This window comes from Echinops telfairi, unplaced genomic scaffold (assembly GCF_000313985.2).
Source record: "Echinops telfairi isolate 266 unplaced genomic scaffold, ASM31398v2 ScPeMD7_7475;HRSCAF=8513, whole genome shotgun sequence".
Lineage (NCBI taxonomy): Eukaryota > Metazoa > Chordata > Mammalia > Afrosoricida > Tenrecidae > Echinops > Echinops telfairi.
The window spans coordinates 140335-153450 of NW_022111379.1; the positions used below are offsets into that span (position 1 = coordinate 140335).

A 13116-nucleotide genomic window follows, 5' to 3' on the forward strand; every position below is an offset into this window, starting at 1 on the left:
CTGTGGAGATAATAACTTGCACAAAACAAGACAGCAAAAACAAGTAACAAAAGAAAACAAAACAACAAGAAGAAGAAGCCAATGACAAAAAACAAAACAACAACAAGAAAGAAAAGCCTGTAGTTAGTTCAAGGACTGTTTGTTGGCCTTTAGGCGTGTTTTCCAGTCGAGTCATTTAGGGCGCCAAGCCCTGACCCCAAAGTCTATTTTTGGTATTCCTTGGGGACTCGTTGCTCTGTTCCCCTTGCTGTTCTGTTCCACGCCCTTAGGGTTTTGCCTCGGTGTGGTGGGATCAGATCTGGCGCAATTCCCACAATGTATGTCCAGTGTTGTCCCCTGTAGGGCTATGGGTCAGTGAGGCGTGTCGTGTCTTGTAGTGGGGTCGGCCACGTGATCTTCTCTGTGGATTGGCTGCTCTGAGCGGGAATATCGTCTTCAAGGCTTAGTGGGCCAGGATGTGCTCCACTCTCTCTTCCTCCTCCTATTTCTGTCTTCTTCAGCAGAAGGTACTGTCTTAACTTTTGGGCTCAGGGACCTGCACAATCAGTGCTTCACACTGCTGGCCTGTACCTTTCTTCTTTTCTTTCTCTTTTTACATCAAGCTGCCCATTGCCATTTCTCTTGCTCTTGCACCTTCCCTCTCAGCCTCTTGTACCTTCTAGTTTCCAGCAGGGTTGGCGCGGGGACAGTCAGGACATTAGGATTGTGTGTGTTAAGTAAGAGTTAGAAGAGCGCCATGTGAGACTCCAAGGAGAAAACGACACCATTCACTGTGAGTCTTTGAAACTATTTTTGTTTGAAACTATGGTTTGTTTTCTGGGGTTTGGACTATCAGAGGTCTGCCTGTGAACACTATACGTGTGATGGCTCAAATACATAGAAATGAACTAAGCGGGGGCCAGAGAAAGGAGCAACTGCTGCTCTGCCCCGTCAGCCTCCCCCATCTGTGTGCCTCGGCGTCTTGGCCAGTCCAGAGGATGCTGGGCAAGCCTATGGGAGCATCTTGCCGGTCTTACCCTCATCTGCAGGTTCAGGGAGTGGGCGTCAGAGGACAGCAGAGATCAAGGGAATCAGGGTGTGCAAATGAGAGCCCCCAGATGTGCCACATTGCTGCTGTCACCAAGTTAGGATGTGCCACATTTGGGAACATGGCAGCTGGGGGATATTTTTACAAATAAAGAGGGTTGTCACAGCCTCTTCCAGTCCCAGATGCTGGAAGAGTAAGTGACAGGCCCCTAGCTGTCAGCCTGCCAGGCGATCATCCTGGACCCTGCACCACATCTGCCCGTGGCTGAGAATCAGGAAGGATTTTACATCCCCTAAATGTGAAGAATCTAAATCAGGATTTAAAAAAGAGATCACTATTAACAACCTAAATGCAATTTCAAGAACGTAGCACTTGGGGGTGGGGGAGCTTGGCCCAGGAGTAGGAATTGAGAAGTGTTTATTAGCACAATTCCTCTTTCTGATGTAAGGAACTGGGCGAGTGCGTGCGGCTTCTGACTGTATCTCTGCCATCAGAGAAGCTGACATTCCAACTTTGCTGCCCCCACCCAGTGTCTGCTGCTTTGTCCATTTTTTTCCCCCCTGAGCTGTAGAAGGGCCAGGATGATTCAGCGTTTCTGGGGGAGAGGAGACCCAGGACAGGCAGCTGGCATCGGGTGGTGGGGCTGGACGAGGGGGTGCCTTTGGGCCAGTGGTTGCCCAGCAGAGGGAGGGCTGCAGACATGGGGCAGGTAAACTGCTCTGGGGATGCTAACCCTTTCACAGGCCCCTTCCTTTTTCTGGATGCCTAGCCAGAGGGGGACTTCCTGGGGTTCTCGCTCTATGCCAAGCATTTATTCCAGCAAATTGGTGCTGTATGAGCCCCTCCTAAGGTGGCCATTTTGTCAGGGAATCACACACGGTGTAGGGCCTCCAAAGAAGACCAAGCAGGGGGTTAGTACTGTGCCTCTCTAGGGCAGAGCCCTACCCCTGGCAGGTAGCATGGTGCCCACTCCTGGCAGATGTGCAGGCACTCTGCAGTAAGTGATGAGGACCTCAGTGGAGAGCCCTAAGGCTCAGGGCTCGGGACTGTAGTCAGCAAGCTTCCTGGAGCAAGTGGATTGTATTGGTCCTTGTGTTCAGTGAAGGATCGTAGAAGGGATTAGAGACTAGGGGTGGGAAAGAGAGGTGTGGCTGCAAAAATGGGAAATTACACCTGAATAGATCTGGTTGGGAGAGACCAAGCCGCCCCGGCCAACTGGTCCTCTTTCTCTTGAGTGGCCGTAGAAAGCATGTTGTTAGCTGCCATCAGGTCTACCTCCACCTCATGATGACTCCATGCACCACAAGATGAGACCATTGTGATTTCATGCACTGATTTTTAGAAGTAGATCACCAGGCCTTTCTTCCTAGTCAATTTTAGCCTGGAAGCTGCATTGAAACATGTTCATCATCATAGCAGCATTCAAACCTCCACCAACTGGAAGATGGCAGTGCTTGAGGGTCATTAGTCAGAAATCAAACCCAAGTCTTCCACATAGAAGGCGGGGAGTCTACCACTGAACCCCTCTTCTCTTGAAGACAGCATAGATTATTGGCTGTCTAGTCATCTGGGGAGCTTTATATTTGTGTCTGGATCCCCCTCCCAAGAGCCTATAGTGTAATTGGTCTGGGATATTGCCTGGACATAGGGGTTTGGAAACACTCCCAAATGCCACCAAGTTGAGGGCCCTTGGTGTAGGGATCAGAACTGCCTGGAGAGCTGGTGAAAGCTCAGCTTTCCAGCCCCATTTCCTCAGGAACAGGGAAGAGCCTGAGCTTGTGGAGTTGTAACCAGTTCTCAGATCGCTATTGCTGCTGCTGCTGTTCATTTAAGAAGGCCATCCCATAAAGCTGTCGACTGATGCTGCGCTGTCGCACAAGCACTTGATAATTAATACAGCAGATTCACACAGAGGGAGATGGGAGCAAGCGCTCCATGGGGGCAGGCTCTTGCTGGCTCTCTGCATAATAGCCCATAGTGAGGGTTTTCTTAACTTGGTGGCCAATCTCAGCTTGGCGAATTGCCAGGAATGGCCTGCTGCTCAAGTAAGAATGTGCCATATCCGACAGTTGTTTCAGCTTGGTCTTCCTGGAAGGCAAGCAGTTGAAGGAGGGAGGTTGCCCCTGGCAGCTTGCTGGAGAAGGACCTGGTGGGTTGAGTCTATGGACCAATCACTCAGGTGCAATGGCTGCTGGGGAGAAAGTAGCCTGGCGGGTGTCCATTGGTAGCCTGGAAGGAGCCCTGTGATGGCAGGCCAGGGTGCTCTTGGAGAGCCTTTTCCTCTCATCTGCATGCTCCGCAGGCTGGGGGGCAGGGGTGGGGGCGACTCTCCTACTGGAGGGTCAACAGAGAAAGATACTACATGGGTCGGGGGAGGGGGCAACTTGTGAAGGCTCCAAATGAGCCTTGTTCATGCTTCCCTTGGTGGTTTGGACTTTCCCTTTTGTCCCACCTGGTGACATCCTAATGGAGCCCTCATAGTGTAGTGGTTATGAGTTGAGCTGCTAATCCTAAGGTCTGCAGTTCAAAACCAGCAGCCACTCCATGGGAGAGAGACCAGGCTTTCTACTTGCACCAAGAGTTACAGTCTAGGAAACTCCCCGGGGTCAGTTTTAACCTTTCCTATAGGGTCGCTGTGCGCTGGCCTCAACTCAGTGGGAGTGAATTTATCATCCTGCCCCTCCTGGCTGACATGAGGTCCCAGGCTCCTCTTCTGAGCCTTTCCTGCATCTCCTGGCTTCCTCCTCTGATCTTTAGCACATCTGACTCAGTGCCATGGGCACTCCCACCTCCTGGGACGCATTTGGATGGTGAGCTAGAGAGCATCTCTCCAGCTAGTATGTACCCAGCGCCACTGTGCGCTTCGTGGTGTCTGAACACCGCGTCCTGGTGATGGAGTGACAGCCCAAGCCCCCTGCCCAATCGTGGTGCCCTCGGCTGAGTGGTATCCGAGTCTGGGGTGTGGCCTGGGTAGTTGCAGGTTTGGGGATGCCTAGCTCTCACCAACCCGTGTCTCCTCCATCTCCTTCCCCAGGATGAACAGAAGTGTGTGGAGACAGTGGAGCTGGGCAGCTACGAGAAGTGCCAAGACCTCCGTGCCCTCCTCAAGCGGAAACACAGGTTTATCCTGCTGCGGTCCCCGGGGAACAAGGTAGGGAGCAGTCTGCTCCAGCCTGCCCTCCCCGCCAGGCCAGTCTGTGCTCTTCCAGGGCACTCTGAGGTCCAGTTCGGATCCCACCCTGGCCCAGCTTGAGCTGTTATTCGTTGCCCTGCTGTTCCTTTCCCCGGTGGGGAGTCCAATGGGTGTTGACACATGGCGTGATTTCAGAGCTGTCCGAAGGGTGTTGAGATTCTGAGGTTGGTGTGCGCAGCTCACACCCATCCCAGCCAGGACACACAGAGTACTGGCCCGGCCTGACAGAGTGGGGCTGAGTCAGAGGGGCTGTGGGGGGGCCTGGTGGAGGCACTTTGGTTTTTCCTCCGACTTGAGGGACCTAGAACCCAGTCCCTGGGCCCTAGGCCCTATGATGCTTCACTCATCAACCTTTTGTCCTACTCGGTGGTAGGTTGGGGGGTGAGGGTGGGGGTGGGGGACAGGCGAAGAAGCAGCCCAGACAGCAGTGAAGGGGCTGCGGAGCTGACGCCCCTTGCACCGTCTCATGACTCCCTCGCCATGTCAAGTCGATTCCTACTCACCGCACACCGACAGGACAGGGTCAGACTGCCCTTGTGGGTTTCCCAAACTGCCGACCATGAGGTTAGCAACCCAATGTACAACCACTGTGCCACCTTCTTCTCATGACACCCCTCTCCACATGGGAGCTCTGGGGACATGTGCCCCAGGTTAAGGTGGAATCTGGTGTCAGGAGGGCTCAGGGGGCTAGCTCAGGCTTCCCTCCACACCTGCTGCTTGGGGCTCCTTGAAGAAGAGGGGAACGTTTGGTCTTTTGGGCCCAGGAGCTCCCACCCTGGCCTAGAGATCTGATTTGTGCCTGGGTGGCTGCTGTATTAATGAGTTTGGAAGAAATGCAGAGTGCATCATGTGTGAGCAGCTGTGCCCGAGTGTTGCCCGTGTGTGTCCCTCATTTTGTGCGGGGAGTGTCAGCCGGGCAAGTGTCTGGTCCTTGTGTGTCCTTCAGTGCGCTATGTGGATGAGGTGGAGGATCCTAACCTCTGTGTCCTCTGGGAGCCACTCCCCTTGCCCAGCTCTGAAAATCAGCTGGTGGTGGGCTCAGCAGGCCCAGGGCAGAGCCTGCAATGGGCTTGTTTGTATAGCTGCATTCTGTGCTGCTGCCACCAACACTCCCCACCCAAACCCAGTCCTGCCAAGAGTTCAGGTTGGCCCTGGGTGACTCTGGGAATCTGAGATAGGAACTGTGGAGCCATGGGTGGGAGCAGTGGGTGGTGGGAGGATAGCATACCCCATTTCCAGCTCAGTGGCCCCCTGCCCCTTGCTGCCCCCCATAGCTCCCCGCGATGGAGGGAGCTCTCCAGAAGTCGAATGGCGGACTATCTCAGGGCATCCTCTCACTCTCTGTTCCCATCGCCCTGGGTGTTCCCCATCCTCCGAGAGGCAGCCAGGAGGTCATGTGACCATGCTTGTCTGGTCCTCAGGCTGCCTTTTTTCAACTCTAATCAAATAAACAAAGACTCCAGTGTTTTGCATGCCCCTTCTCCCCCTGCCTCCCCATCCCCACACCCTTGCCCATGAGGTCACAGGCAGACGCTGCCAGGAAACAGGGTGGCCCACGCTGGGCCTTGCTGCCCCACTGGTCAAGACCCGCTTAGCCCTTCCTGACCTGCCTCCCCAGGACATTCTCCTCCAAGGTCAGCCCTGTTATCTTTTAGAGCAGGGCGCTTGCCTTGGGCCTGGCACCTGTGTGGCCCTGGTTCCTTAGGGCACAGGGCAGGGTGGGGTGGGGGCGGTGTTGGGAGGCACTCATTGGTGTTGGTATTCTCACTGTCCCATACTGACCCTCCTTGTGGAAGGCCTGCTTCATTTGCCAGGATTAGCCTGCTCCTTAGGGCAGAGTGGGTCTGACTTAACCTCCCGTGCAAATCCTCTGGCCAGCAGCTTAGTACGTCTTCCTTGAGGCCACATTTCCCTCACGGAAGAGAGCAGAATCACCTCCCCAAAGCCTGCCCTGGCTGACTGGCCCCAGGGAAAGAGGCCCTGTTTGGGTGGGGGCCCATGCCTCCTTTTTTTCCCTTTAAGGCCCAGAGTAGTGAAGGACCTGTGTGGGGTAGGGCTAAACTCAGCTATCTGTGACTCCCTGGCTGTTGCTCTTTCCACTGTCCTACCAGACTCTCCCTGCTGCTGAGTTCAAGTGTGTCCTCACGTCCTATGCGGAGCGGGCCGTCCCCGGGTCTGTGAAGAGGAGCAGGAGCTGGGGCCCGGGGGCTGGCCCTAGCTCCTTTCTGGCTGCTCTCATTTCAGGTCATTGAAGAGCCTGCTACAGCACTCCCTTCCTCCAGCCCTGTGCAGCCCTGGTGGCTGGACTGAGAGGCAGTGGCCAAGGTGCCTGGGGTTTCTGACTTAACTGCTGGCCAATCTGCTGCCAGGATCAAATTTACCCTGGTCATGCAAATGAGCATTTGGCTGTGCTTGGCATGGAGGGTGGGAGGTGGGTCAGACCCAGGCCCTGTATTCGGCTGCCAGGAGGAAGTTATATAAGAGGGATGCTGAGGGGCCAGGCCTACTGCGCTGTTACATAATTGGGAAAGTGGCCGGAGGGGAGGGAAGGCTATCTAACACCAGCGTGGGGGATGGGCAGGCCAGCGACCTGCTGGACAAAGAAGTAGGGCATCTTGAGGTCAGCGAGTGGGCAGTGGCCCAAAAGCCGGGTGAGGGAAGGAACTGTGGGTCAGTTCATTCATTCACGGGCCCTTGGTAAACATTCAGAGCATCTTCTGTGTGCCAGGCCCAGGTTTTGATCACGTGGAAGCCCCTGAGCATCGCTCTCTGGTAGGCCGTGCTGTCCCATTTAGCGGATGAGGAAACTGAACGACCCTGGGCAAGAAGCTGGCACTGGTGGTCACTCCTAGGCCAGGACTCGCCCTATGTCCAGTTCCTGGCTTAGCCCTGTGGCTAAATCATCTGTCACGGATTTCGTCTCCACGAGGCAGGTAGTAGCGGTGGGGCCCGTTTCTTCAGGCTATAAGCTGGGGCCTCTGGTTCTAAGGGTTCACTGCTTGTCTGCCCTCAGTTTACGTGCGTGACCTCTCATTTCCTGTCTGACTGTGGGGCCTACCCTGGAGTGGTTCTCTGAGCTACCCTGTGATTCTAATGCCGGAGCCAGGAGCGCCTGACTACAATGGGAAGGGACCAGTATGGGTGGGGTGGGCGGTAGACCAGGGGCCATAGGATCTACTGCAGACCACACAGGGCCTTGACCACATCCTGGCCTGTTTATTGAACCCTGTCGTCTTCATGAGGAACACCCAGCACCCTTTCTCTCTCCAAGTCTTACACTACACGGGCTCTAAGAGTAGAGCCCTGGGCTGGTGTGAGGCCCTGGTTCCAGTGGGCCTGCACCAGGGGACATACTCTGTCATGCCTGGCGTGGATATACACTAGGCCTTCTTCGCAGAGGACAAACAAGCCCAGAGGTCAGGAGAGCTCCAGGGTGCAGGGAATGGATCCAGGGCTTTCCACTGGGCAAAGCTGGTTTTAATCCAAAACCCTGGTAGATGCATGCTGGGGGGTGGCTTGTTCTCTGTGGGGTCTCCTGAAGTTGTGTGTATGACACATTATGGGGTCATTTTGTTTCTGGCCAGCTGTGCCCAGGGAAGCTTCTGAGAGGTGGGCCAGGAAACTTCCTTTCAACCCCAAATCCCAGCAGGCTTTGACACCTGTGTGGGAAAAGAATGAAAAGATGGTGATTGCTCCCTCAAGCCCCTCACATGAGCTCTATTAAACCTCCGCCATCCTCCTGGCAGGTCAGTGACATCAAATTCCAGGCCCCCAGTGGGGAGGAGAAGGAGGCCTGGATCAAAGCCCTCAACGAAGGAATCAACAGAGGCAAGAACAAGGCCTTTGACGAGGTGAGGTGTGGTACAGCCCTGTGGGGCCTGGACCCAGTCTGCCTCACTCCTGCCTGTGTGAGAGAGAGGACCCTGCCCACGTCTATGCACACACTCCCTATATCATGTCAGGACTGTACACGAGGTCGTATCTGTTGTGACTTCATCGAATCCTCACAACAGCCTCCTCCCCCAAGGTGGTGGTGGTCCCCACTTTACAGAAGGGGGACCTGAGGCACAAAGAGATTAGGCAACATGTTTTCAGTTAAAAAGCAAGTCAGTGGTGGGGCAGATTGGAAGCAGCAGGTAGGCTCAGGCTAGAGAGAGCTGCTGGTGAGCCTGAAGCTCACTTTTGGTTTGCCCACAAAGTCCCAGGGGCTAGGCTTTCTCTTGACCCTGGGCCCCTCAGCATCTGTGGTGACCCAGCCCTGCAGACGTCAGCCCCCTGTGCTGAGTGTGACTGGGGCAGGCAGGGTGTCCCGTGAGGCCCGGCTCCTGCAGAGGGCTGGGTTCTTAGCTGTGCTGACCAAAGTCAGTCTTAGGGCTTTCTCGAGTAACCCTTCGATTGCAGAGGGTCTGCTTCCCCGGGGTGGGGGTGGGGGTGAATCTTCCTAAGCAAGTCCCCCATTATCACCATGGCCTCTCGGCTCCTGTGTCTGACCTGTGGGACTGTGCACTGCTCAGCTCTTCACTCACTGGGGAAAGTGTCCCCACCTTGGGGAGAAGAAGCACGGAACACCTTGTGGTGTGGGGCTTACGAGAGGCCCCAGAAGCCTTGGGTTTGGCCTTGTTCCACAGTCTTGCTGAGCAAGGATGGTTCCTCCACAGTTGTCCCCTCAGGTGGGCCTGGACCCTAAGCTGACGTGGCATGCAGAGCCTTTGCCTTACTCGCCATCACAGGATTAGCTGCTCCATAGCCCAAGCCCGAGTTGCTGTGAGGACCTTACTCTGGGGCTCCCAGCTGTTCCTGACCCTGGTCCCTTACTCCCAGAAGAGGTGCTTCCCTCCAAACATTCTGACCTAAGGGAGCCGTTGTTGTTAGGTGCCACCAAGTCAGTTCTGACCCAAGGCGACCCTCTGCACCACAGAACGAAACACTGCCCGGTCCTGTACCGTACACACAACTCTTCCTATGTCTGAGCCCATGGGTGCAACCTTGCTTTTTCCTGGGCTAGGCCCAGGGGTCTGTGGAGACAGGCCTTTTCTCAGGTACCATAGGGGCTGACCTGGGTGTAGGTGGCTTTTCACTCCCCAGCCCACCGCTTAGCCTCAAAACAGCCTCAGGGCTGCCTAGGTCTTTGTAATAGACCGAGGACAAAGCTGACAAGAAAGGGTAGTCTGGGAAGCAGAGAAGCCGTGGTCCTCAGAGAGAGGGATGAGGGTGAGATGCTGGCCCAGGAAAACAAGAGAAGAGGGAGGGCGGGGGAGGGTGGTACAGGCCCTGCCTCTGAGATGTGTAAGGGTCTGGGCTCTGCCCACTCTCCTCAAGGCCTGGTGGGGGCTGACGTGGTTGGTTTCCCTTTCTGCCTAGGTGAAGGTGGACAAGAGTTGTGCCCTGGAGCACGTGACACGAGACCGGGTGCGGGGGGGCCAGCGGCGCCGGCCACCTACGAGAATTCATCTGAAAGAGGTAAGGCAACCAGACGTGGGAGCGCTTTTTTCTCTGAGGACACATGGCATTGAGGGCTCGGGGTAGCATTCAGGGGTGCCTGCGTGTGGAGGCGCCTGTATTAGATGTGCTCAGGCTGTGGATATCGCAGGCCCAGAGCCTGTTTCATTCGCTGAATCCTTAGCCGGGCCCTGTCCCTCAGAGCTCACCGTCCAGATCTCCCTGCAGACTGGGCCTGTCCACAGACTGCGCCGGGAAAACTACACCCCATTTCACATAGACGAGGGCTCTGGGCAGAGGGGCACCAATGAGGAGCTGACCCTGGGAACTGGGACGGTGAGAAGGGTTTCTGTTGGCAGACTGGGGGGTGAGAGGAAATTGTGGTAGGTGGACTGGGAGGATGTGGGGGAGGGGAGGGTGGGGAGTTCAAGGTGTGCTGCTTGGCACTTCTTGACCAGGAGATTGGTCTCCTCCGAGGGAGAGAAGCTTCTCCCCAGGCCTGAGTCGGGAGAATGGAGGCCCTGAGCACAGGGTGTTTGAAAAAGAGAGGAGTCTTCTTCGTGAGTAGTGGAGCTAGTGAGCCTGCGGGTGGCCAGTGAGGGGGAGTTTTGAAGGCCGGTAAAGAGCTTCAGCAAATGTGACGTGGGGGGCGGGGAGGTAGTGGCAGAGTAGTGGGTGAAAGCAGCCAGTGAAGAGACGAATGACACAGTACCTAGTGGTCATCAGCCAGGTGGCCTCCCTCAGGCACCAGGGTGGGACTAAGGAAAAGGCAGCTGGGACGTTTATGTCATATTTTCTAAGACAAGGAATCAGTTTAGGCATGTTATGGGGAGTCTGGGGTCAAGGGGACTGTGGAAGGGAAGAGACAAGGCCACACTTAAAAGCAAGGGGCCCAAAGTCGTTGGAGGATCCACTTTTGAAAGGAGGCAGCCTTTTCATGACTGTGAGCTGAGGGAAGGAATGGTTGCCAGAGAGATAGGAAGGACTGCAGGGCCACCCGGAGTGTGGCCCCTCCAAGAAGAATTCCCTGTGCATGTGTCATGTCTGTGGTGTTCCCACTGACTGAGTGTGCGTGTCACACATCAGGTGACTGGGGTGTACATGTGAAAGGGAGTGGAGGAGGGTCCGGCTTGTTAATGTGAAGGTCCCAGTCAGGACCCTGCCATCTGAGGAACCTTGACTTAGCTGAGACCTAGTGCCCAGCTTTGCTCCTGGGCCTCTGAGGAAAGACTGCACCTCCCCAGACCATGGGGCTGCCTGGTGTCCTCATGGGTCCCTGAAGCCAGGTGGGGACAGCCATCTGCTGGGTGCAGCTGTTCTCCTCTGGCGTCAGCTGTGGTCTGTGGCAGTCCCTATCTGGGACCTCATCTGACACCATACGGAGGGTGGGCACAGACTGCTGAAGCCGATTTTAGAAATGGTTTAGAATTTTTAAAAAGGTGGCCAGAGGGCGGGGTGGGGGGTGTTGGAGAGAGGATGAATGCCCCATCTCTGCTCCATTGGAGTTATCCTTGAGCTGGTGCTGCTGATGCTGAGGGCGGGCACAGACTGCTGAGCGCCTGGGCCAGCGAGGACTGGAGCAGTCTGGCCGGGAGAACAGGGGCAGGGCGGGAAGAACGGACAGAGGTCTCCGGGAAGGGGAAGCAGAAATGAGTGAAATTGAGACAATGGAGCCCTAGGCATGGGGTGTGTGTTGGGGGGCGGGGGGCGGGGGGGGCTGTGGAGAAGAGACCCTTCTGAGACCATACAGGTAGAAGGCAGAAAGAGGGTTGAAATGGCTATGTCCCCTGCTGCCCCTGCCAACCCAGTAGCCACTCCAGAAGAATGTCATCTTTGCCTACCTGGGAGAAGCTGGGCTGGGGCACCAACAGGGCACCTGGCTCTGACTGACTTCCTGGTCTTTGATTCCAAAGCTGTTCTCCGGGGATGAGGGAGAGGAACCCTCAGGGAATCCCTTCTGTTTCCTGGGAAGCCAGGGCAGAGGGAGGGCAGCGTGGATGGGAGGGTCTGACAAGCCTTATAGGAGGGTTAGGCTTGTGTTCCAAAATGATACCCATTTACTACCCCCCTCCCCCTACTAGGTGGCCAGTGCAGCTTCAGATGGGCTTTTGCGCCTGGACCTCGATGTTCCAGACAGTGGGCCACCAGTGTTTGCCCCCAGCGATGATGTCAGTGCTGCCCAGCCTCGGGAACCACTCCGGCCCCCCATGCCCCCCACCAGGCCTTCCCCAGCGCCTGAGATAACCAGCCCTGGTGACAGCACGGAGCCACCTGTAGGGGAGAGAGCTCCAACCCCTGTCCCAGAGAGCACTGAGACCCTCCCTGTGGACCAAGAGGACTCGGAGACCCCAGATGGAGAGGACAGGGGCCCCAAGCAGCCCCCCAACAAGGTCCTGCCTGACAAACTGAAGGTGAGCTGGGAGAACCCCAGCTCTGAGGAGGCCCCTGAGAGCACAGGAGCACCCCAGCTGACCTCTTCTGAGATGTCAGAGGCTGATCCCAAGGAGGGCAGGAAGGCCCCTGTACCCCCACCCAAGATCTTATCGGAGAAACTGAAAGCTTCCCTGAGTGGTATGGGTTCTTCTGGGCCAGCCCAGCCTCCTGGGGCCCTCGAGAGCTCTGCCCCAGGTCCAGCCCAGGTCTCAGTGAATGGCGTGGACAACAGCCTGGAGCCTGCCAAACCATCCAAGGCTATGGCTGCACCAGGACCCCAGCAGGAGGATGTGAGCACATCGCCTGCACCGCCTCTCCAGGACCAGCTGACTCACTTCCATCCCCGGTGCTCCTCCCTTGGGGACTTGCTTGGAGAGGGCCTGCGGCACCCACGGCTGTATCGGGCTGAGCTGGAGGTGAAGGTAGCCTCAGAACAGACGGAACAACTGTTAAACAAGGTGCTGGGCAGTGAGCTGACACCTGTGAGCGCTGAGACCCTGCTCAGCCAGGCTGTGGAGCAGCTGAGACAGGCCACTCAGGTCCTGCAGGACATCAGAGATTTGGGGGAACTGGGCCAGGAAGCACCAGGGCTCAGGGAGAAGCGGAAGGAGCTGGTGACCCTCTATAGGAGAAGCGCACCCTAGGGCCTGCCAGGCCACAGGCAAGTCCCTTTGGCCGCCCCAGTCCATCAAAGCCCAGCCCTGCTGAGAAATGTGCTTCTGCTCAAGGCTGTGACAGGGCCAGTAGGCATGCTGGGATTTGGCCAGGAACTGCACAGACGTCTGGGTGCATGCCCTTTCCATCCTGGTCTGGGCATCCCAGTGGTTCCAGCTGACACCCAGGCCGCTGCTGGACTGTCTGGTCAGGTCTCCAGGCTCTGGGCTGAGGAGCACAAGCGTGGGACCTACCTGCTGTGTGGCGGTTCTGCCACTCCAGGTCCTTGGCACAGCACCTGGGCTCTCTGGGGGAGGTACCATCTCTGCAACCACCCTGGGTAGTTTACATTCCTGACTTCTGAGTAGAG

The 13116-nt window shown here is 56.3% G+C and overlaps 1 protein-coding gene across 5 annotated transcripts in view; it reads left to right on the top strand.

Moving 5' to 3' along the window:
* PLEKHO2 (pleckstrin homology domain containing O2) overlaps nucleotides 1-13110 on the top strand; it is an 85552-nt gene extending 72442 nt beyond the window's left edge. For 4 of the 5 annotated variants that reach the window (XM_045285726.1, XM_045285724.1, XM_045285725.1 and 1 more), the window contains 4 exons: nucleotides 4062-4178; nucleotides 7967-8071; nucleotides 9582-9680; nucleotides 11741-13110. In XM_045285726.1, the coding sequence (XP_045141661.1) occupies nucleotides 4062-4178; nucleotides 7967-8071; nucleotides 9582-9680; nucleotides 11741-12736 (1317 nt within the window). In that variant the 3' untranslated portion in view covers nucleotides 12737-13110. The remainder of the gene's footprint in view (nucleotides 1-4061; nucleotides 4179-7966; nucleotides 8072-9581; nucleotides 9681-11740) is intronic. The other variant, XM_045285727.1, reaches the window with a different exon arrangement.
* The last annotated feature ends 6 nt before the right edge of the window (nucleotides 13111-13116 follow it).